The sequence below is a fragment of the Camponotus floridanus genome, unplaced genomic scaffold (genome assembly GCF_003227725.1).
Source record: "Camponotus floridanus strain SB8 unplaced genomic scaffold, Cflo_v7.5 scaffold13, whole genome shotgun sequence".
Taxonomy (NCBI): domain Eukaryota; kingdom Metazoa; phylum Arthropoda; class Insecta; order Hymenoptera; family Formicidae; genus Camponotus; species Camponotus floridanus.
Window position 1 is genome coordinate 1,275,960 of NW_020229248.1, and position 26,674 is coordinate 1,302,633.

At 29.9% G+C, this 26,674-nt stretch overlaps 2 protein-coding genes across 8 annotated transcripts in view; both read left to right on the forward strand.

Moving 5' to 3' along the window:
* The window catches only part of LOC105255052 (neuropeptide CCHamide-1 receptor), a 48,310-nt gene extending 35,474 nt beyond the window's left edge, over positions 1 to 12,836 (forward strand). For 2 of the 3 annotated variants that reach the window (XM_025406025.1, XM_011264105.3), the window contains exons 2-7: positions 7,609 to 8,095; positions 10,457 to 10,649; positions 10,873 to 11,006; positions 11,180 to 11,353; positions 11,578 to 11,828; positions 12,109 to 12,836. In XM_025406025.1, the coding sequence (XP_025261810.1) occupies positions 7,754 to 8,095; positions 10,457 to 10,649; positions 10,873 to 11,006; positions 11,180 to 11,353; positions 11,578 to 11,828; positions 12,109 to 12,415 (1,401 nt within the window). In that variant the 5' untranslated portion in view covers positions 7,609 to 7,753 and the 3' untranslated portion in view covers positions 12,416 to 12,836. The remainder of the gene's footprint in view (positions 1 to 7,608; positions 8,096 to 10,456; positions 10,650 to 10,872; positions 11,007 to 11,179; positions 11,354 to 11,577; positions 11,829 to 12,108) is intronic. The other variant, XM_011264106.3, reaches the window with a different exon arrangement.
* A 12,296-nt stretch (positions 12,837 to 25,132) lies between these two features.
* LOC105255053 (hemicentin-2) overlaps positions 25,133 to 26,674 on the forward strand; it is a 172,482-nt gene continuing 170,940 nt past the window's right edge. For all 5 annotated transcript variants that reach the window (XR_003122394.1, XM_011264109.3, XM_025405985.1 and 2 more), the window contains exon 1: positions 25,133 to 26,052. Coding sequence is in view for 3 of the 5 variants with exons in the window: in XM_025405985.1 (XP_025261770.1) it covers positions 25,953 to 26,052 (100 nt within the window). In the remaining 2 variants the exon portion in view is untranslated. The remainder of the gene's footprint in view (positions 26,053 to 26,674) is intronic.

The window sequence follows — 26,674 nt, forward strand, 5'->3', positions numbered from 1 at the left end:
GAAAATTGTTTCTACAAACCGCTAAAAATATAATATATTAATACCGCACATGTGTAATTATACTGGAATGTGTGTTCTATGTTTTCTTGAAAATTATTGTGGTCCGTCGAATACGAAATCAAACTGAATAATTTAACAATTTTTTACATCCCGTGACGCATACGCATAGTAATATGCGCTAAATGACCCCGCCATCTGATATTAAACCGTATAAATCTCTTTTTCAGCTATACTATTACAATAAAAAAGATATAACTCAAGCAAAAATTTTTAATAAAAAGTAATTGCAATTATTATAATCATAATAATTATTATAATCAGTATGTGCGTACATACACGTGCAAAATGACATTCAAATGCATATTTTGAAATAATCGCTTCTGAAACGATTATTTCAAATTAATTTCCATTTGGTTTTGTGCGGGAAAGCATGTGTTTTTTTGGATTTGTTGGAAGGATTCGATCCGGATTATGTTTAATCAATAAGTGAAATCGGTCCTTCAAAATCAGCGTAATAACATCGAGAACTGGAACGACACTCATCGGATTCTTCATTCGCTCTAACATATAACATCTAAGACAGTCTCCAGCACATATCTAACATACGTAGTTAAATATATTGCGCGGAACGCAGGTGTGTATTAATCCACATGTATTTCCCGAGATATGCATGTATCCACTAACATCTCAGGATTCACTCAGGATGAAGTTCATCCATTCGTAAATGTCGCTATGCACACTGTACACACGAATATATATAGTCGTCACGCATATAGACGCATCAGCGCAATCTGTTTCTCATGCACATCCACATATGAGCTAATAAAGATGCATTTTGGAAATGCACACATTAGCGAATGCATGGCCAGTGGCTATTTCCCAAAGCTGCCGCGTGCATCCTGCTGGAATATTTATGTCAATGTTAATCGGTAATTCTAATTAGGTAGTATTATCGACTATACACTCGGTGTGCGTGCAATGTTATGAGTTTTATCAATGTGCGACCGATTTACAAATTGAATCGATCCTGTCGTTGCCGATAAAACGCCCACAACGTGTGAAGATGCTAGAAATTGACGTAAAGGTCGTTCAGAAAATGTGCTGCCTGCGTGGAATTATATCGAGCGAGAATTACCCTCATTTTCTCTCGTAATCTCATGCGTGCGAGGCGATAAGCTTCAGATTCTCTACTGCTTTCGTGCTAAAAAGTTTTATCTGCTCGAGATATTACTTCAAGAAACGGAAGTGAGGGTCGTTTTAAGACAATTATCACGTTTCGAATATGCGATCGAATATGCATATTTAGTCGTGCATGCGAATAATCGCTTTTGTTGCTGCAGAAATATAGTAACTGTAATAATAGCAACTATAATAATAGTAACTGTAGAAATTTTATCAGTATCTCGAAATTTTGTAAGATTACCTTGTCTTTCTCCTTTCTTCTTCTCCTCCCCCTTTATCCTTCTCTTTCTCTCAATGCCATTAACTCGAGACGAATATTACATTTGCTGTTCTCTTGGTGCTTTACTTTGATACTAACGGCTATAGTTTCTCAGTATGACATATTGTATATAACATAATATATAGAGATTTCTCTTTTTTAGTTTAAATAATCAATGTTGAAATCAATCATTTAAAAATTGGATTGCTCGGGATTAAAGTGTTCTTTGAATAAAATTATAATTGCTTTAAGCGATTGAAATGTTTGTTAAAGTAATATTTATTTAAAACTAGCTGAAAAATATAAAATCGCGTTATTTATTTACGTTCATATTCCTGAAGTTTACTTCGGTTTTAATATTAACGTTTAATAATTACGCAATTATAAAGTAAATAAAGAGAAACGTATTTGTGCATTCCACAAGACAGAATTTTATATAATGTGTAACACAATACACACATAGTAAAACAGAAAAATATTATTGTAAAGCTTTTTCATCAAAATATATATTGTTCTCGTTTGTATTGAACAGACGCGCGTGTTTCTTTATAAAATTATCTTAAAAAGAGGTAGAATGCGCAAAATTATCTTAAAAAGAGGTAGAATGCGTAGATATTATTTTCTATTCATATTCTATTTACATTCAAGTAAATTTTTATTAAGAAAAATTTAAACAACTTGTCACGAAATATATATTTTTACTAGATTTCTATATTTTTCTATATTTTTTTTCATGATTGTATTACAATTGAATTTTTCAGAGAAATACATATTTTCTGTATATTTTTTTATAACTATTGCGCAAAATATTCGATCGATACACTTATTTGACCAAAATTCTGTCCGTGTCATTAATTAACGCTCTTTAATTGAGAAGTTAATTAAATTCAATAAAAACAATAATTTTTTTTCTGATGAAAATTATTACATTGCCAATATATCAATCTCACCACACACACCTGCGACGGATATTCATAGTTGAGTTATTACGAAGTCAAATAGATCGTAAATGAAAGAAAATCATTCGGAGGTAACGGAAAAAAATTTCTTTCATCTCTCGTATCGAATGCGAGATGCGAATAATTCCATACAATAAAAGCTGTTTAATATTTTTGCAGAAAAAGCGTTTGCAATACAATTTGATAACTATGATAATCGACAAAATAATCTAAGTGTCAATATGTTTTCAGAAGCAATTGTTTTGCTTTATTCCACATTCATGTTCATACTCATTCTGCTTATGTAAATGATAAAATATACGTCACAGAGGCGAGAAAATAATACTGTATATTGAATAAATATAAAATTGCAATAATCTTTTTCGCTAGTTATTAAGGTTTCGTCATAAAAAGAAATATTTCCAAAATATACCAGAGTATTTGAACAAGAAACTGTGTCACATTGTTAGTCGAAATATAGTCAGAATGTAGAAAAACGAGATTCAATATTTCAATATCTCAACATATCACGGTACATTTCACATATATGTATATAAAGTGTGCACATTTGATTCGTAAATTAAAGTACAACTCATAAGAGCGAAAATGTAACATTTGATATATTACTGATATAGTTACAAAGTAAGATGGTCAAGCAATTGCACAAATTCGTCATGGGCTATGTTCCCGGATCTGATTATTTTCTCCCAATTAACGGCCGCTTTAATACGATATTTCTCTGAGAGAAAAACGGTTATGTAAAACGATTCTCGTCATAGATCGTTAAAATGTTTACGATGCCAGCCGAGATTTCGCGTTTTACACGTGGGAGCATTTCTCGTTTTCACAAAGAAATACGGTGACAACAAATTCTAGGGAAAGTTATTCTATTCGTAGGAAAATACAGATTGTAGAAGTTTGATTCACAGAGTATGCATAATGACTATGTCGTTTGATGAAATTTTGTATTCAATTACTGGTTTCATCTAAAGAAATATCGATTTTATAAAGAAACAATATATAGCATGTTTTATATAAGATGTTTTAAGTAAGAGAGAGAATCAAATAAGAACTTTTTACACAATATGAACCTCTTATTGCATGTTGGAAGAAAACATTTTTTTCTTCCTAAATTTTTTTTATTTCAAATTCTGTATCTTGCACATATATATTCATAAGTCTCTGTATCCGTATCTAAAATAACCTATTATAGATTATGTCAAGGTCTGACATACTTACAATTCCGTACCATCATAATCCCAAATTACATTTGCATTACATCATCAACGAATTGTTTACATTATAATATAAATATGTATTTCTATCATGTTTTTCTACCACGTTAACATGTTTATTATAATACTAAGAGATGTGCAAACAAATATTTTTAAAATATAATTGCAATGCAACTCACGATGAAAGACATAAATTGAGAGCAATCAATTATTTTATTTCAAAAGGATAAGTTGTGCGACAATGTCGACACGAAAATTACAGAGTGACAAGTAACATATATAGAAAGTTTAATTAAGTACAAGGAAAGACAAAAAATATTTACTTTCTGATAGAAATATTCACACCCACATATAGATACATTTGACATTTTCTTGATGCTTGATGTAAAAACTATTGATTATATTATTATAAGCTCAGAGAGACTAAATCTCACAAAATCTTACATAAGTAACATGCATAGAAAGTTTAATTAAGCGCAAAAGCAAAGACAGAAAATATTTACCTTCTGAAATATCCACACCCACGTATAAACATACATGACATTTTTCTGGTGTTGACGTAAAAGCTATAAAAACTGTAGATTAGTTATTATAAGCTCAACTATTAAAATCTTACACGAAATTTCTACATTTCTTCTCACAAATCTTTCGCATTAATAAACATTTGAATACGGCTATTTATAATTATTACAAACACGCTTAGTTAGATAGTTTTTCAAAAACATCACAAACGCAATTTTACTCGAATTGTACATTTTTTTCCAATAGCCGAGTTCCACTCGATTTCGCGACTTGATTGCAATCACGAACGTTTCAAACAAATGAGAGACGGAGAGTAATTTCTTTCAGAGAGTGATATTTGCAGTAAGTAATTCAAAGCACAGAAGTACATCGCGCATTCAGTATGCATGTCACTAATTGCAAGGATGTTGCGAATAGAGATGTCAACACAGATCGTGAGACCTGTATTAAACATAGAAATTTGAAGCCAAATAGAGGTGCAATGTTATTACAATAGTGCTGTCCAGATATGGATACATATTGCACCGCTTTCATGGATTATTGCGATGTGCTCAATGTAGGAATTAACCATTCTACTCGATTTTATCACGTATACTATCTGCCGTTCTCATTCTCTCCCTTTAATCCGTTCATTAGTTATACATGAGAATCGGTAATGCAATCTCTGGAATGCTGCCAAATCACATAACCGGCTGAAATCGAATCTGTCCATCATTTACCTCCTATTAATTCTCCTAATATTCGTATATCCAGGCGAAAATATTTATCCTAAAATGTCCTAAACACGTTTAAAAAATAATTTTTCATTTATAAAGTACTATATATCTGCTATATATCTTTAATTGTATATTTTTCGAATTCTATTTTAGCTTGCCAAAAATATGACGTTTCGTATATCTTCAACCGTATCTTTCGCCGATATTTAATTCGCAGAGTCGTTACCGATGAAAAAGTAGGAGTAATTTAAATTATGTATTCTGACATATGTGTTAAACGACATATATGCCTCTAATCCTATTGTATCTTATTATCTTGTTTACAACCTTTAGATTTATATTAGATTTATACGTGACAAGCAAGTTGTAGATTCCGCTTGCGTATGTACGAGTCAACAGAACGTACATTGTACAACGTACATTGCATTCTAATCTAGATGCATTCTAAGTGGATTTAAATTATATTTTGAATATTTTAAACATTATAATTGCTTAACAAAGGTAACTCTCTTGATTCTTTTGTTTTTATTATGCAATCTATCAGTTCGACATTTATACGTCAAGTTCTATCTTTCTATTATGAAGTTATACGTTAATTTATACACTAGTACAATGAAAAAAGTTGGAATGATATATTAAAGTAAACTATTGAACTCTATTGAATGAACTATTGAAGTCTATAGTCAATTAAAATTTGTGTAAATACACATACAGAATGTATGACATATAATTTATTAAGCCTCAGGGATAATTTTATTTACTCTTACCAGAATTTATTAATTAAATTTTCAAATTTCTATTGTCGATTTTCTTTTTTCAAGAATAATCAAAATGTATCGGAGAGTTTACTTTGTAATTTGTCAACCGGTATCGGATGTGAACGAGTTTGAACCTATCGTTGCTTGACTGATGTCCTTCTATATAGCCAACGGCATTTCTCTTCTGAATTGCATGAAATGTATTGTAATCGATTAACGACTAACGATACATCTATAGGAGGATTATTCTCATGTGCTTTGACACACAAGAGAAATTCATATTACATTTAAAACCATGACATATGCGTATATAAAATTACACGTGAAGATCTTTAAAGAAGATCTCTTATAGGATTTCGAAAGGGTATTATTGATTACAAATATATTTGCGAATACAACTTTGTCACTATGACTTATTGTAAAAATTCCATCGTAATCTTCATTAATGAGAAATTTCGAGATAATTGAAATAAGAATTAATTATAAAAGTAAAACTAATTACAATTCAGAAAATAAAATTTATCTGTCTTGACTAAATCCGTTTGTATGACGATGCTTAGTTGTATTCTTGAAAAAATTTTACAATAAATAAATAAATTTTTTCGTGAACATATCGTTGATATGCATACAGTTTTACATACTTTGTGGTAATCATCGAAAAATATGTTTATTTATTTTAGAAAATTTAAAGAAAAACAATATTTCTCTTGTTTATATCGTGTAATGCATACATAATATCTTATTTATATCCTGTAATGAATGCATAATTCAAAGAAAAATGAAGATGAAAGTTAATCCGATGCGAAAAAATATAAAATCTCCTTTAAGGATTGACATAAAAAAATGATTAATTTGAAGAAAAGATTAATTCTATTCTATAGCTCTAATGATTGAAAAAGCTTTACAAGAAACGAACAAAAATGAAAACTAATTCTAGTCGAAATTTTTTTTTTACTTTCTATTTCAATTTTCAATTTAACGTTTACTTTAAACACTCAGATCACTATTATTTTTTAAATTATTTTATCTATAAATCTAAAGAAATAATTTTCTCGAAAGCTTCTTTTTCAAACTATCCGTTTTTTGTCTATTTGAGATACAAAGTAAGAGAAATAACTCAATTTCTATACAAATTACATTTATATTGAAAGCTTCTTTTAAAATCCATAAACTTATCTCCATTCTTTACTTTCTCTAGAATCCATAAATATGAGAAAATTAGAATTGAAAATAGAAGAAAATTTCGATTCGGGAATAAGATGTCAAGAGAAAAATAAGCTACTATAATCATTTAATATATACATACAAGACTAAGCAAGTTAATTAAAAAGCATAAATATTATTACTTTTATGCACATTTTCCCATCTTAATATGTAATTATTTTACTTTATGTTACACGACATTTTACTTTGATAGTGCGACGAAAAAAATAACTCTTTCCATATTTCTATTAATTTCTTCTAATCCCTTTTTAATTATACATTCCTATTTTATCAAAAGCTTTCAGAACTATTATGCAAACAGTGAAAGACTTGTCATCTTGCTCTAATTATTTTCATTGCTGTCTAAATACAAATGTTCAGCTTGCGTATATATTGAAATGCATTATTTCATACGTTAATTCAAATACATTATAATAGTAATAAATTAACATCACGTTAAAGCATGTTAATTATAATAATTACGTATATCACAAGAGATAATCTTTCATCATCAATAAACTAAATATCAAATTTAATATTTAGAGATTATTACTCAAATTACTATCGCCATTATTACCTTTTTCCTTTGAACATATTTATTATCTACGTATTTGTTATCTACTTCGAATAAGTGATATTTTGGATATCGTTTATCTTTGATTATGCTTACAACATATGAAAATTATTTGATGACTTTTTTTCACATCAAAAGTTCATAATAAACAAACTAGTTTCAAACTTTCTGCAAGCTCCATATAAAAGTGCTTCATCAACTCTTCTTTTTTTATTTTACAGCCGGCGCATGTAACTGTCGCCGACGCCGGTTTTGTAACGCTGACAACGAGAGGAAGAGGAAGATCAAAATGCAAAAGGGGTTATATTCTCGTTAACGAAGAGGAGAAACATTTCTCGCGACTAGCGCTTTTTAGAACGAACGGCCATGTCCTCCTGGCCGTACTCAACGAGCGCCACGTTAACTTTATCATTCATGATGTTGGCGCTTACGACGCGAATACCACTGGTACTAACGTTCAATTACACCGAGACCAATGGAGTAGTCGTTCGTGACGATAACATAACGAAAGAGATCAACGACAAAGAGGAGGAATACACACCCTACAGCGATCGGCCCGAGACGTACTTTGTACCGATCATCTTTCTCTTGATTCTGCTGATCGGCCTCACCGGAAATGGTGTGCTAGCTCTTACGATCCTTCGGCACTCGAATATGAGAAACGTGCCCAATACGTATGTCCTGTCCCTGGCGCTCGGAGATTTACTGGCACGTAAAACATTTCGATTTCTTTTTCAACTGACAAATTCTGTATACACGTGACATACAAAAAATCCGACGCTGCTCGTGTGGATGTATCCGCCGTGAGCACCAACTATCGATTTAACCGAGCTTATCAATATTTGAGATGTTGACGAGTATTTGTGCAGCTGTGAATATCTATCAAAGGATACTTTTTCAAATTTCCACCAATTTTACAATTTATGTTGGTTACAAGTTTTTTAAACTTGTATAAAAACAAATATTTAAAAATAAATAAAATAGTAATAAAATAAAAATATATATATCTAGATGGAATAAAAATGTATAAAAAAGATATTTATTTTTATAATATTATTCATCTATATATATATATATATATATATATATATATATATATATATTTTACATTTTTATTCCATTATTACTTTCTATGTGTGTCGATATTTATATAAATAAAATCATAATAGTCATAAATTACATATATATTACTCGATAATATTTTTTGCATATTTTCATACATTTACATTAAAATTTTTATTATTTTCTTTGCTTTCTTCTGATATATTAATAAGTAATGATAAGTAGAATTAAATGCGGCTGTATGAAAAGCTGTTATCATCTGTCAAAATTTCAAGAATTTGGAAAAATTTCACAAATTCGAGGATTTAATATTATATGAAAAATTATTATAATTATTATTATTATAATTTAAGACATTTACAGATACAATACAATATTGTTAAATTTCTGACATGTACAATCATATTCTTATACGTGCAATATTTGCTTTATATGATATAGACTAAATAGAATACATTTCAATGTTTTTCAAAAAAGTCATCCATCGTCACGAAACATATTTATAATAAATAACATTGCATCGATCATGTTTAAGCCATCATCAATAAAAGTAAAACATTATAAAGTATTGACATAGCATCACATTAAACTTAACGGATAGCTTATGGATTGCCACTTTAGCCTTTTTTCAAAAGCTGCAATGCAATTTTTTAAAATAAGTGCGTCTTACATAGAATTCGAATTCTATGAACGCAAATGAAGCGAATGAATCTATCATCTTCCTGATTTTATTGAATATGTTTGAGTAAAAACGCTTAAGAGCAATGTACTTTAAAACGCGCTTATATATATATATATATATATATATATATATATATATATATATATAATGTTGTCTGTGATGGACATGTTTTACGGAAGCTATTAGTTTTATTATTAAACTTAATGCATATTGTTGAGTAATAAGGTATAAAATATTGACATATAACGTCACATTAAACTTTTAACAGATAACTTATTGTCACTTTAGTCCTATTCTTTCGAAAGCTTTTTTAAATCTGCGATGGAGTTTTTTTTAAAAATAAACGCGTTTTCAAGTAAATTGCCCTCTAACTCTTTTATTCACATTCGATAAGATCAGGAAGATGATCGATTCGTTCGCTTCACCTGTCAAATATCTGCATTAATAGAATCTGAATTTAATTTTTTTGCGGTTTAAAAACTTATTTGACACTCACATTTGCATATGTATATATATTTATATATGTATATATCGCATCTATAATGGGCAGCGTATTTCGTGTGGAAGCAATTAATTTTGTTATTAAACTTAGCGGATATCGTTACATAGGATAGAAGAGCAAAATCGATCGGCTTCGTTGTGACGTCGATGCATGCAGCTACCACAAGTCTGTCGATTCTCGTCTCGTTGCTTCACAGCAAATCCTATGTAATACTCCTATGTAATGGATGGTTCGATTCACGTCTCTCTTACGCAACAATGCATATCAATGATATTTACATGGACCGACAGAATTTTCGGGCCATAATTAACCAACTTGTATATCATTTCTGAAATTTCAGGCAACAGCTTTATGATGTAACTATAAATACTTCGATCTTTACACTGTTGATTTTTTTTTTATCTATTACATATAAATACTATACAAGCAAATATTCGTGAACAAAGTGTTACGATGAGCTTATGAGAACATACGATGGATTTATTTATCGCCTTTTAACTATCGCCTTTTAACTAAAATGTGTTAAGAATCATGATTTATACGAAATCGGTTCTAATTATGAAAGGAATTGGTTCGTGGTAATTATTCGAAACATAAAATTTTTAAATTTAAAATAATGTTTTAATTTCAAAACATTTAATTGTTTAATTTATTTTTAACGGGAATGTTAATGATATTAAATTGAATAAAACTAAGTCTCGGTCGAATCTCAATATATTATTGAAGTTCAATTGATATATATATGTATATCCTTCTCTCTATTCAATTTTCTTCTTGTATTTAATTCGATCTTTATCACGTAGTTGCTCATTTTATTTTATAGGTCATAGTAACATGTGTTCCGTTCACCTTTACCGTCTACATTTTGGATTCCTGGCCTTTTGGATTATTACTATGCAAGCTTTCCGAATGCGCAAAGGACGTTTCAATCGGTGTTTCCGTTTTCACGCTGACTGCTCTTTCAGCGGACAGATTCTTCGCCATCGTGGATCCTATGCGAAAATTACACGTCACAGGTATATGATTACAATTTTGTAAACTGACAGATTTCATATAAAATACGAGATAAAAAAAGATATCGAAGAAAATCATTGATATCGCAAATAAGAATTTTCTTTGTTAGAGATGCAATGAATGTTCAAATTGACAATCAATACTTTTCTTGATAGGTAAAATTTATATCTCGAGCGAGAGACAGAAACAAGGTGCAGCGATTAATTATCCAATTATTCGTTTAAGGTAGCGGAAGACGTGTGACGCGCTTTACTGCGATCGTTGTGGTGCTGATTTGGATTTTGGCTATAATATGCGCGATCCCGGCTTCCTTCTCGTATATCAGAGTCTTCAAGGTTAACCGGAACGTGAGCTTCTGCGTAAGTTGGTTTATCATGTTCATAACGAGTCCCGTTTTAGATCGAGCTTGTGTGTAAAGCTCGTCGTAAACCTCTGTATACAGTACTAAAGCGAACGACGCTTCTACCCTCCTCTATGAAACGTCGAGCAAACATCCCTCTAACGATTTCGATGTATGTTTGTGCAATTGAAGGCGTGCTATCCGTATCCGGAGGAATTTGGATCAAATTATCCAAAAGTGTTGTTGATATGCCGCTTCTTCATCTACTATGTGATACCTCTCAGTATCATTGCTGTTTTCTACATGTTGATGGCAAGGCATTTAATGCGCAGTACAAGAAATATAATCGGCGAAATGCAGGGCCAGGTAAAATTTGATTGCACACGTTTAATTATAATGTGAGAAAATCAAAATTTAATTTTCAATCTTCTTCCTTTCTTCATCGTTTTGGATATTCTCTCTTATCATTTGGAAATGATTTTAGATTACGTCAAGATTTATGAGATTATTACAACATTTAGTTAGTTTATACAATAAATATTATACACTTTTACATGTGCACACTTTAATACATGCGTTACATATTCCAGATGAAGCAAATACAAGCTCGTAAAAAAGTGGCAAAGATGGTGATGGCTTTCGTCATTGTATTCGCTGTATGTTTTTTCCCACAACACGTTTTCATGCTATGGTTTTACATCCATCCAACTGCGCAAAAGGATTACAACGCCTTCTGGCATTATTTCCGTATTTTGGGTTTCTGTCTTGCTTTCACCAACAGCTGTATCAACCCCATTGCTCTCTACTGCGTGAGTGGTACTTTCAGAAAATATTTTGACAGGTAAATTCATAGAATCTATTACAATACAGTAGCAAAGAAAACAGCTTCGTAATATTACATCATTGTACTCTTCGAGGAAATAACTTTTTATAAAAATTTTTTGAATAATTTCACATATACATGTATATTTGTCGAGTTTGAAAGTCTTTATATTAAAAAATGTTACAAATCATTGGTTATTTTTGAATAATTTAATATGAATCTTTTTTTTCTAATTCACTAAGTTCCTTTCTCAGATGAGTGCATCTTTCATTAATTCATCATGTCCAAACTTTGTCAGATATCTATTATGTTGCGCCACGAAGAGGATGCGAAGACGGGATCGACGATTGTCAGACCTAAGTTCTCGACGAGGGCAAAGTTTTTCACTTGTCAGTTCGAGAAAATATTTGGGTGATTCTCGCCGGGAGCAACGAAGTGTCATGCGTCTCTCCATGATGGCGAGTGACATGAGATCGAGTACTCCAATCAAGGAGCAAGAAACTACTATCACTCTGTCAGCATATCCAAACGGCATCGAGGAATCGTCAAAAAATCAACGAATTTTGACAGAACCAAACGTACATGATCGATTAGTTGCCTCGTAGAGAAAAAACTGGAAAACATTGCATATGTGCATATAAAATAATTTTTATGTCATTAAATATATATTGATCGAGTTTATATTTTAATGGTATTTCTCTTTTCACAAAAGCTAATTCCCAAATCACAATTTATCTAGTCGCGGCTACTTAAAGTAGAAAGTTACAATCGGTGATACTTGAATTACTCTGTTGTAATGATAAAACATATGGCATATTGTTCTTTAACACAAAAGATAATCTCATGCGCGTATAAGTTCCTGTTTAAACATATTTGCGTCCCTCATATGAAGAGATATATTTAATGATAAGATGTTGATAATAGTAGAGCCAGTAATAATTAGCGATAAGCGAAGTAAACACAACTGACTTCGTATGCTTTTATTAAGAATTTTAATATATTGTCCGACCAATAAATATTACATTCCGCCGAATAAATTACAGTATTAGAATATATTAGAATTTATAACTTCGATAAAAATAAAAGAAAATAAGATTTTAAGGTAAAAACTATTGTGAATGTATATTATTATTTATATAGCAAAATAATTACATAAAAATCGAAATTGTATTATCAAATGATTCTAATTGTTGTAAAAATAGAATAATAAAGAATTATTTGTCTAAAAATCTTGATCTCAATTAAAAATAATCCGAGATTCCGACTCGATAACCGAGTTACATTTTTATGATGTGTGTCTACATAATTATATATATTTAAGGTATATTTATGTGCTATTTTGTGTACTTATAATTGTAACAAAAAATATTTGAAAATTAAGAATAAAAAGTACAAATGTTAAAACATATATACCGAATAAAATAACAGTATTGTAAACTGATATTATGTATATCTGTTTTCGAATATTCTATTGTAATATATTTTTACATATACAAAAGAAAAAGAAAGAGAAAGGAGAAAAAAAGAGAAAAAAAAAGATTATTTTTATATTAAAATAAAAATACTATAAATTATTATTTTTAAAAAGCCACAATTATAACAAAATTCAATTTATTTTAGTTTTTATTTCATTTGCAATTATGAAAAAATTAAAGGGAAAAGTTATTATTTATTATTTTATTTCACTTATTTGAATTTCATAAAAATAAATCAAACGTAAAATAAAATAAATTTGTACTAGCTGCAGGCAATGAATTAAAAATTAACAACGCACATAAAAACAGTGCATAGCATTTATTTTAATAGAAATATAATCTAGCATTAAACTTTTATTCTTGCTGTACAATTATATAAAATTTATTAAAATTATTGTTATAAATTATGTGTTGCTGTTCTTTTAAATAATGATTATTGCATAAATTCTTATTTTCACTTATTATTAGTATTTCACGTATTATTAGTTATTATGAGACTGAATATAATACAGAAAAAACACACGTAATATTTACGAATATTGTAAATTTGTAATTAATCTAAAATCTCTTTAGTGTAAAATTTTTAATGTAAATTTTATTCTGTAAAGTTACTAAAATAAAGTTTATACGAATATATATATATATATATATATATATATATATATATATATATATATATAATATAATACCAAAACAGTTAATTTATCTATACATCATAAGATTATAACTGTCAGGTGCATAAGATTATAATTGTCAGTTGTATATGTGACAGTTTCTGCAATTCTAACAAAATTGCATCTCATAAATATTCATTATATAATTGCAGTGTTTCAAATATAGAAATTTGCATATATTTAAGAAATGATGTTTACTACGTAATTTAGTCTATAACTTTGTGGAGAACTGCAAATATGTTATATTCCTTTCTCTATGCAAATTCTTACTTTCATATTCTTATATTATAATTCTGAGAACATCAAATATCTTCTTTCAAAAAAAAGAAGAAAAAAATATTGCTTTTCATTTAAATAATATATCACTGTTCTGAATATCATATCATACATAATATAATATTTATAGTACGTATAATACGTATGTTAGATCTTTAATTATCTCTTCATAGCGTAGACTGTGCACAACTTTACAACAAATAAATTATCAAAATCATTTTGAGCAAAGTAAGATTAAATTAACAATTAACTCAAGATGATAATTCTGTATTTTCTTTACAAATTGATAACAATTTTAAATTGTGAAAAAAATAGTACATGCAGCTATTGCATGTTATCATTCACCAGAAATTGAAATGCTGGATATTATCATTCTATGGATACCTTGATAATTTTCACAGATAATTATTTAAAAAATGTAACCAAATTATTAGTTGTCAATGCAGTCAAGATCTGCAATAACTGCATGTAATATAGCTTTTAGCAGCGACTGGCTAATTGCATCTCTATTTTCTTTACATTTCAAGCAGATTTCTTCCTATACAGAGCGAGGTAAACTCTTTAGATAGGATTACATTTTCGAAGTATAGACAGAATGAAACTTTTACATGAAGCTTTTTTCTGCCAGCCTCTTTTGTAGGTATCACAGGTTTTAGTCATAATGATTTCTAGTTTTGAATATAAATTATATAAAAGTCATGACACACAATTAAACCAAAAGATATATATTTTCCTAAACTAAAAATGCTTTCGTAATTATAAAGAAATATTAAAATGTTTTAGATAAAACATAGTAAAGTAATATTGCTCACAAGTTATAACATACATAACAAATACATAAAATTTACAATAGATGGCAACGCTATGATAATTGTCAATTGTATCCTTTCATATCAAATGCACATGAAAAAATTTTACAATTTATAGCAATTAATTTTTTTATATAGTATATATAACGAGAATGAATAAGAGATTATTGCATTATATTTAAAAACATATAAATAGTAGCGTTATATAAAAATTGCATTGCCATATAGCTGTTTTATGGTAATTATATGACAAAAAACGACAAATGCGCAGCAATTGAAATTTTAAACAGTAATAAATATTTTTTATTACGATAATACACTATAATGTGCAATATCGCATGGCTATCCAATAGGGAAATAATAACCCAGATGATATATACGAAGAAAATTGGTTTATAAATCACGAACCACACATGCGTCCGATCAATGATTAGAAAAAATTAATGTCGCTTGTAATTAAAATGCGATACAAAGGCAGTGACACAAAAATTCGAATGCGTTCTTATTCACGCGTAACTTATTCACGAATAGTACATGGTAAAAGAATAAATTTTCGAAAAACTAATTTATTGGATAGATTGTTTTTCTTGCGTTTGCCTTACATAATACTGGAAAGTACATAGTTACGAGAGCTTATTACAAATAAATATTTTCTCGGTTGCCCGATAGCAATCACAGTTTCGAACAGTTTCAACTCTGCAGAATCAATGTGATCTCGATGCACTGAGCAGTTTCATTACAGTATATCTACAATTCTAAAAAATACTTGAGCGTAATAACTTGCATCTCTTATCTATATACATATTATAAATATTTGCATACTATAAATGAAAGCTATCACTTTGCTTTATATATGATTGTCTGTTTATATTATTTTCGCTTATATCAAAAGGATTTCTGAATTTCATTTGCAATTTTTTTAAATTTTCGCGACCAATTTTTGTATAAAATAGGCATTATAAAAATAATGCCACTTATAAAAAGATGAACTTTTGAGTGATGTAAGGATTGATGATTTTACATATAATTAATAATTTTATTAATGATTTTACATATAATTAATAATTTTATGAGTTTTTACTACTATAACATATTAAATAATTCTCATATTATTAATCGTTCTAAGTTTGAATTTATCCATTTTTCTATTAACAATTATTAAGAATAATTTTCGTTTTGTACAAAATATTACAGTTTTTTCAAATTTTATATATAATTCATACAATTCAATTAAAAGAGATTTCTTTAGACATACATAAATTACAGGGTGAGTGGAAAAAGTAATTACATAACTAACAGTTTTAATCTGTTTCATTTTTTAATTTAGGGAAGAAAAATAAGAGATAAAAAATAAAATTGTAATAAATATAAGAAAATATATATAGAAAAAGAGAAAAAGAGAGAGAAAGAAAAAGAAAAAGAGAGAGGGGGGAGAGGGAGGGAGGGAGGGGGAGAGAGAAAGAGAGAGAGAGAGAATTACAGTACAATTTAAAAATTTTACTTTTCATTGTCTATCTTTTCTAAATTAAAAATATTACAATGCATCATTATCGTGTTTCAAAAATTCTTTGAAAGACTCTCTGTGACATTCTTATTGATTTTGCACTCGGCAATAGACTCTCAAAAGATGTTATTTGAATCATTTTGAAATTACAAACGCGTCGACAGAAGTGTGTTTTTGCGTATATATTTTTACAATTAATTATTTTGTGCGCACGCACATGAAAAGATCACTGTGTTTCTCATCAAGGTAACTAATTTTGTAAAAAGAAATTAATTATACAAACGAATAATCTCGATTACGTATTTCACATATTACACTTTTCTGGTTCTGATTTAAAAAAAAATTGTATTAGAATAAGATCTTTGATGCTTGATCTCAACTACTATACCGCTTTAACAGATTATAATACGTATTAAAACTTCTTTCATAAAGTTTATTAATATTAAATCCGAATGATACAATTTGCTCGCAAAGTTATATTATATGTATATAGTTAAATTATCTTTACGTAAAAACTATTCGCTTCGGGTTTAGCGAACTAGGACGCGTGATATTAAATTCTCTCACTATCGCAAGAGCTCCAATGCGCCATCCTGAAAAAGAAACTCCCTACGAGCATCCGGATCAAATAATGGTGTGACATGTTCCATTTGCATTTCGCATTTTTCATCGGTTGCAGCGTATCACCGATTTCATGACCAGAAAGAGAGAAAGAGAGAAAGAGATTGAAAGAGAGAGAGAGAAGTGTGCTTATAATTTCAATAATTTCTATAGGTTTTTCGTTGAAGTGCATTTCTGCGCGAAAAAATTGCGTCCTACGAGATTCAAGTAAAAAATTACGGATCACATCATATTGTAAATTTTACAAGAAATTCCGCATTTCAAAAAAATGATAAAATACGATTCGTACAAAAGCGCACAGCTATGCTCGGAAAGAGCTGATGTTGAAGCTTTTTTCGCAGCTTCATCAAATCAATCGTGTGAATGGTTAAGAGGGTAGAAACTTGTTAGCAGATTGATTCGAGTGGACAAAAGCTGACGATTTTAGGGATAGACTTCTAGGATAGATACAACTGGAATGTCCGATCCTCATTGTCCAATATTCCCTTCGTAGCTTTCGGCTCGTTCATTAAAGATGAAGAATCATTTTGTATCTTTCATGCAAATTGCTAGGATTAATATTGTTAATTGTTGATTAATTCGTAAGTGAAATTCTGATTTAGCGGAACATATTCGGAATAAAATGATTAAATGGCACATTGTAAATTCGAATTATTTTAGTTCCTTTTTTGTTATAAAAACGTACATTTGATTTTTTAATTAATGGAAATAAAGTAAATATTTTAAAAACAAAATTTGCGAGTTTATAATGCTTAAGTAATAAACGTGCGGAACAGTGCAAATCAGTTTTCAGAGCGATAGAGAGAAAGTTTTCTTAAGCTTTTTCGAAGTGAATATTTTCACTGGAGATTATCACAAGTGTTTAGAGCAAATTATTTGCATCCGACTTCCGTAATATGTAATGGATTATGCGACAATATCACGCAAACGTAAGCTAGAAAGTAAGATAGCATTAAGGAGCAAGTCACGAAAGTGAATCACGCTATACTATTATCGTCGTTCGAGCCAGAAGATATCATTAAAAGACAACATAAGTGTTTTTATCAACGCTGCCTACTCGATATCATTGTACGTGCATTTACTTTAAAAAGCATTTCTTCTAATTAATAAAAAATTAATAAAAATCTCAATTTTTATTGTTAAATATTCGTGCAACGAAAAAATTGTCTCTGAATTTATAATAAAAATGGCTAATTGTCAAACATTTTAGTTGAATATTGTACATTCTAATTTTCTCTAATAATTGTTTTTTGGAATACTACATAAGCGAGATACATACAGTTTGCAACGAATAATATCCAATGAATGAATGTAAATTATACATGTAAGCTGCATTATGCTGTTGGTAATTCGAATTATCCGGATGAACAATTCGGGCGAACTTTTTATCAGCGGCTGCGATTGCCGGAGGTGGGATCAGAATATTGGAACATTTTCAGGAGAATTTCTCTGCTACGGTGACGACAATTGCACCAATACCACCCGGATCCCTAAGGATCACCCCAAGGTTCGAAAGATTACGGTCGACATCTTTGGCTGCAGTATTTCGATGGAATCTTTCTCTTTGTGGTGAAAAACGGGAATCCTGATAAGATTGCATCCGATCGAAGGAGGAGTAATATATACCCTGTTCATTCGAGCAATCTTGATTAATTATTAAAAGAATAATCTTGGTGATATTATCGTTTCCAATATTTTACGTTCAAAATTATCTTGAAATATAGAACAGATATCATCGGAATTTTCAGTTACCATTTGCGTGTTTCATAATGCAGAAAAAGAAAGATCTTTTCAGTCAATGGTAACGGGGAATTCTTTTAGAATCATGACTTGAAGAGCATTTAAAATAGAAAATACAATATTCGAACGATCTATGAAAATATCTACAAGATATTGATGCATCGATTGGTACTTGACAAATAGCCACACATGCGTAATACATATTTTAAATTGACGCGCGGCACGGTATACAAACAAGAGGTATAAAATTCTTATATTACATGTCGCAAAGAAAATATGTTTCGCGCCGTTCTCTTTTTACGAATTCTATCATTCGACCGTGAATGCTGCCGTTTTTAACCGAAGGCGAACAGGCGGAAACACCCTCGACATTGCCAACGGACCGGGCCAAGCTATTTCAGAAATATGGTTGCGATGCTTTTTCGCTCTACGTTTAAATAACAATATAAGATAAAACGTAAGACAAGAATCTACTTTCATTGCAAATAATATATCGGCGAAATAATAAACAATGTAATTAATACATAATATAATACGTAAACAGCAAATTGAACGTAATTTATTGACAACTGAAGCAGAAGAGAATCTTTGTCAAATTCTATATATTCAAACTTATTCGAATAAGTTGGATAGCTAGATTGCAGCTCGACTGAAAGTTTGTCCGCAAACTATCTGAATACAATTGCCGGATGTCCTGCATGTTCACACTAGAATTATGGTGAAATAGTACGACCTCTCACTCACAGACACAAGTTGTGCAGTGCACGTTCGTAAAACTCTTATATAGAGTCGCAAAAGAAGTGGAAGATGAAACGGTAAAAAGGAACGATAAAATTGCCGAGTTCGAAAGTCGCCACGTCTGGCACGTGTTTATCGTGATTGGCCTGATTCTTCTTATATCTTTTCCAAGCTTCTTATATCTTTTCCAAAAATATCTCACACTATGAATTTCCTGTTAATGTAAACGTGAAAATATCTATATTGTTCTTTTTATGACGGTTTAGTTATTTTGCATAAAAAAGCAATTTTTAGTTAGCCTATATTATATTATATATTTTTAAGTAAATGTTTTTAACACGTTAATTATACCAAAATATATGTGTGTGTGTATGCGTGCAAAAAATATAAAACTTTAAAATTATGAAAAAGCAATATAGAAGAAAGTTTAGATTATTTAAAATTTATTTTTTTAAGATTTTTCAAATAACAAAGTTAATTTTTTTTTCTACAAAATATACTATTTTATAAATAATGAATGAAGTAACTTAATCATTCATATTTCTATAAGTAATTACTTACTTTAACAGTTGCAGATCTTTTTACGTTTGATAGACATATATTAATAAAGTCTGGAATAATTTTCAAAATATTTTAATAATTTACACGTTTACTAAAATCTTTTGTTATTGTGTCTTTTTAACCTAAAAATAGAAAACACTGGACAAAGTAGAATGGACTTTACTATGCGCGAAAAATTGCAAATTTATGTAAAGCCTCACAAACATATATATTATACAATGTCCATATTTTTAAATATTATATATAAAGGATTTTGTATGTGTGTGCAATATTGCTTCCTGTTATTCACCATTGTTTTATCATAATGATAATTAATATTGCAACAGTTGTAATATTTTTTGACAAATAATTCATAATGAAATAATTATACATCTGATATTAATAGATAACAAAAACGTAAACTGATGAATACATTTGTCGATAACTTTTTATTTAAAATAATCAAATTGATTGTGCATTTATTGGATAATAAAATTAATATCAATAAAATCTTCTCGCCAAAGTATTAAACAAACATTTCTTACATTTAAACAGTTTTCAAATTTGTTTGCAATTAGTTTCTGGTGATAGAAATTTTCGACAACATTATTGCAACCATTTATAATTCGCTTTCATATAATTATAAATAATAATAATAGCACAAGATTACAATTATATTTCATTATTAATAATTACATTAACAAAATGAGTGTTTTGACATGATGATTACATCAAATATAGAACTTAATATCAATATCAACAATTATGTCATTTTCGAATAACTCAATCAACGAAAATAACTGTCGCAATTATCTGAATAATATGTTTTTTGATCTTCACATTCTTCTTCAAACAGTATTATTAACTGTCAAAACAATTTACATGTATCTAAAGTTTATTCTACAATAATATCCATATAAACTGTGTTCATATTTTTCGTTGTCATGTTAGAATCGTGATTCGTATATTTTCATTTATTAATAACTTTTTAATAAATAATAAATGATGGTTAAAATTTTTTACAAGTTATTCAAATTTATGATAGATACAACATAAGATCAAGATAATTTATGAATGTTATATACTAAAGTAAATAATTATTTTGTATATTTTTTCGCATAATAATAAAATAAATTAATGTAATATCTGCTCAGAGACTTTTTATAGATTCAATTTATTATCAAATGTTCGTTTACTTAAATGTGCGCAGAATGCAGCATGCATATCAAATAATAAATAAATGTGATGTACACGATTGATTGTCAATAATGTATTTCGGTATTGTTATATTGACAACAACTTTTATGTTAAAGTTATTTATATGCTTTCATTTTATATCAAGCTTGTATTATATTTTATTAGACACGCTTGTAATTGTATATGTAAAATAAATTTAATATTGTGATCTGGAAACATAATAATTAGAAAAATGAAATAAATGTTTATATGTTAAAATTCGAAATTTTGTCTTAATTTTCTTCTAGTTTTATAGATTCTGTGATTGAAGGATTTTATGATAAATTACATTTGTATAACAATTATTTTGTATTAAGTTTTTATTTTGAACCTTAAATAAGCAGAAATGAACAGTTTTCATCATTATTAAAACAAAAGCTTCGAATAAAATTTTAGTTTAATTGGTTTGAAAATAGGTTGATTCAATCTAACATCTAATTTGATCAGCTATTTTAATAGCTGATCAAATTAGATGTTAGATTGAACATTAAAATCGAAAATAAAATAATTTCGATTAAGAAAGGACAATTGCTCTATTATCATTATTTATCAACAATTTTAGATAATAGATTTTTGTGACATTTTAGATAAATTTAAAATAAACTATTTTATTTATTATCTGTATTAAATTTGTAAATAAGAATATTTGTTAAAAATTTACAGTATAAACCAACAAGAGCTATATTAAAAAAATCTTGTGTGTGTATATGTGTGCTTTGTTCCACATCAAGTGCGGCACAAAAGCATCTTCATTTCGGACTTTCAACGCTTCCAACAGTACCTCAGCAGTTTATATACCACTGTGAAAGCATTTGAAATACAGAGAGCAGTTAGTGTCGTAAGAACGCAGACGCTATTTTGCGCAACAGTCCAGAAAGCGAGTATCCACGGCTGGATGCACTTTTATATGTGGCTCTGATGCCCGATTTTCTTTTGCTTTAACAATATTTTTCAGTGTCACAAAGCGTGTCACGCGAAGCGCGTATACTATTGTATTATTCAGGCCGTGATACACGTCTTCACACAGTACTCAAAATCACGCGTGAGAATATTATTTGAGTTTTACGAAGGAGTACAAAATTTAAACAAATAATATTTTTAATATCATATATGTATAATAACATCACACATTATACATAGAGTCGCAAATGCAAAAGTATGCAAAAGTCTTTAGAATCAAGCTACGAAGCAGCAAAAGATTTAATTAAATTTTGTATTATTCATGTTCGAAATATTATTTTTCTTCGTCAATTGTGTAAAATTAATAAAAGAATAGAAAATATATGTATGCAATAATCTTAAATTTTTAAGTTTAACATCGCATTTATTTTTATTGGATTATATTTTTACTAAATAATTTAAAAAATATAATTAAATTATAATTTAAGGCATAGTATTAATTATAATCGGACACACAATGTTCTTTAACTTTGAGTAACTCCAAAATTGTTTTATTTAAGTAAAGTGTTGACGTCAAGCCATATGTCTATGATATGCTGAAAGATTATTTTAGAAAACTTCGCGAACTAAGTTTCAAAAATATTATTTTTTTTCGTGAATAATTTAAATGTTCTTCGCTTGATTTATTTAACTTTATAGATATGCATATATTGTAAAGATAAAATAAAAGTGCAGCAATACAAACATTTATTACTTTGGCTTTCCATTATCCCGGTGCTAATTAAGTCGATGATCGATTATCCTATTATTAGATCCCAGTTGAGCTTCGTAAAAATAAAAAGATAGAAGTTCAGTTGTCAATTCACAAAAATTCATTTTTCATGTCGCAAATTTTTTAAATTTTGATTTCTCTTTCGATAATAAGTTTTAATATAATTTTGTTAATATAATATTTTTTGATAAAAAATGAATTATTTCATGTAACTATTTTTATTTTTGATGTACCAATAGAGCATGTAAAATAATAAATATAAAAAATAAGCTAGCTAATATAAAATATAATTAGCTAATAATATAAATCAGCTGAAAGAAAAACAATGAACAATATATGTAATATTACTTACATTAATGCAGCTTAATTTCTTTTATTTTTCATTCAACCTTTTATCATATTACAAACTGTCTGGTTTCTTAAGATTAACTTCAAATTCCAGATTCTATATTTTTAGAATGGATTGTGGATAATCCATTAAAATTTCTATTTCATATGACTACGTCTTTCCCTACATTTCTTCTGTATTTCGAGACGACCTTGTCTGGCAAAGAATAATATTATATTCACGTTTTCAGAGTAACAATCCTTTCAAATACGATAATGACAATCTTTGAGTGCTGGATAATCATAAATGAGTGTCTATAGTAGATAGCCGATCAATAATCTAACAATTTAATACTGTTATAATATATTAATACTGTTATAATATATTTGTTGCTTAATATACATTTGATATTTTTTGATATTTCGTATCATCTTTATCCGCTTTTTATGACATTTTTGTCTCATTAAACCCTTTCATCTAAACTAAATTTTTTAGTTAACTAAAATACAAAAACCAAATTACATAGAAATATATTTTTAAGTTTCTCAATTATTGCTTAAGATTAAATATAATATATGAATAATAAATAATTTTGATTTTTTATAAAAAAATAAAATATAATTTTTATACATTCTTTCTTCTTTTTTGTAAATATTTATTTTTATAAATAACATTTAATAAATAGAAATCATATAAATCTCTATAAATTAAATAAAAAATATTTTAAAAAATTCCACATATAATGTTCTATAGGATAAGGATTCTACGTTATACTTAAATATGGATTATAGTTTCTAATTTTGGCAATAGTTTCAATTTTTTTGGTAAATCCTTTTTAATATAATATTTTTTTGTGAGTCATTGAAACTTTTAAAAACAATTTTGCAATATTATTGATCATTATTTACAAAAATGATAGCAGAAGATGTGTGAGATTTTTTTATAATACATCTTTTAAGGCATTAAATATTTGCTTAAAGTTTCTTTCCAAACACTATCCCGCAATGCTCCATTCCATTAGAGAATATTTGAAGTTTAAAATATTCATTGTAAGAGAATTTTTCCAAGAACATTCTTTTACACAACACAAAAACACTTAAATTAACATTTAAATAATTTATATAATTACATTGTTAAATGTTAATTACATTTTTAAAATGCTTCATGAGCATGTTCGTTTTTTTATATAAAACATAAATCTAAATCTTACCACCTTGTTATATATATAAAAACCACATAATCACATAATATGTCAGATGCATCACAATCTCGCTGATCTCAGCCTGCACAGTTCGATCCGTGCGTCACGACCTACCCCAAAGTCGGCTTGTGGTTGGAATCGCTCGAAAGTCTCATCGAGGGGGAGACAGAGAAAGAGAAAGAGAGAGAGAGAGAGAGAGAAAGAAAGGAGAGAGAGAATGAGAGAGATTCCGCGCACTCTCGAGTAGAACTGGATCGCACGGAAAATCTTAATTTGGCATCTACACAGATATACACCGGCATGTTTGGTCCCCGCGGATTCCGCGCTAGTCACCCTGTCCCTTTTCATCTCCTCGTGGAATCCGGTGCGCTGATCTCCCCGTCCCTTTTCATCTCCTCGTGGAAGCTACCCCCGTTTACTTGTCCCTCGCACCTCGCGTTTCTCCCACCTGCCGCCAACCGCCCGAATCCCCTTCAGGGACGGACAGTCTTCTCTCCGGCAGTCGGTTGTCGGCTTCTCTCAACTAGGGACATGCGCAGCGAGCCGCGGAACGACAGGTGCGCGTTGCGTCGACGACGGTCGCGAATCGCTTAGTTTCGGGTAAGCGCACGATTCGCCTCCACCTCGCCTCGGGAACGCCAGTCGTTTGCGACTCTGTCTCTGGCTCGGTTGTTCGCTCCCTCGCCAACCTCGTTGTCGTTGTGAACCGCCGTCGTCACCGAATTTTCACCCTTCCACGAGGTCGTCAGCGATCGCGGAAAAGAGATCGTCGATGATCGCATAAATCGCCACAATCATCCGTTGCTCCAAAACGATCATTTCGCTGGATCTTTTTGGCTGTCGACGCCCCGCAGAACCCCTTATCGAACGCGCACGTGTTTTCTTCCCCTGTTCTTTCCTCGGTTTTTCTCTTCCTGTCAGTTTTCCTTTTTGCGAAGAATCTCCTTCACCGATAGATAGAGTTTCTCTATCGAAAGTGACGAGGGTGTTTCTTGCTTCTTCTCCTCGACCGATTTTCCGTCCTCTCATTCCGATCGTCGATTTCGAGAGGTGCGCGAGTTTCCCTTTAAATTATTATTGAACCCAAAGCCGAAGTGCTAGGGCACAGGACAAGCGATCATATCTCCTCGATATCGAGCTCATAAAACTAGTGAAATACTGCTGATCCGATCGTGATTTTGTGTGGATATTACTGGTGGCTATTTTGGTGAACGCTGCGGTGTACGGTGCTCTCTTGATGATTGTGGTACGCTAGGAAAGTTTAGATACCGTCAGCGGATCCCAGGTGGACCCCTCTCTCTCTCTCTCTCTTTCCCTCTCTTTCTATCATGCACTGGGGACAATATCTCTTCCGCGAAGCTATGGAAATGCAAGCGGCAATCATCTTCCTGTTTCTCGGCGGATCCATCCTTCTACACGAGGTCGAGGGTGAGTCACAATCCTAAAATTCCCGCTCGGAATTGGTGCGCGAATGAGTCCGGGATTATCGCTAAGAGTTCTGTAACCTGTCGACACGTGTATAATGTATCACATGCGTCTGACAGATGCTGACAGCTTTAAACAGATATACACAAACGTAGCTAAAGATTACAGAGTTTGTGGGTGCAAATGCAATCTAATATAATGGAGTAAAGAGAATATAAAAGAGAAAATTTAAAGCGAAATTTGCTCGAGATTGTGTTCTTGTTTCTCTTTCAAAGGGCGCCAAAGTAAAGATTGCGCCCTTTTTCAAAATCACAACGAAACAATTCTCGTTGACGTTTTCTGATATAAAAACAATGCAGCTGCTGCAATACAGAAATAAACTGTACCGTGAAATCTACTTAACCCGCCGTTTATAAAAGTTTTATCATCCATAAATAGATGGATGTAAACGGTTATGACGTTGTTCGCGAAGCAGAGCTTTCTTAGTAACTGTTAGTTCATTCCCTGCGACACGGTTTTAGCTTCTGATGGCTGGAAGTTGCCATAATGTGCACATATACAAATACTTTAATATACATATTATGAATATTTGATAATGATGAGGTAACGGAGTCGAAGAGAAAAA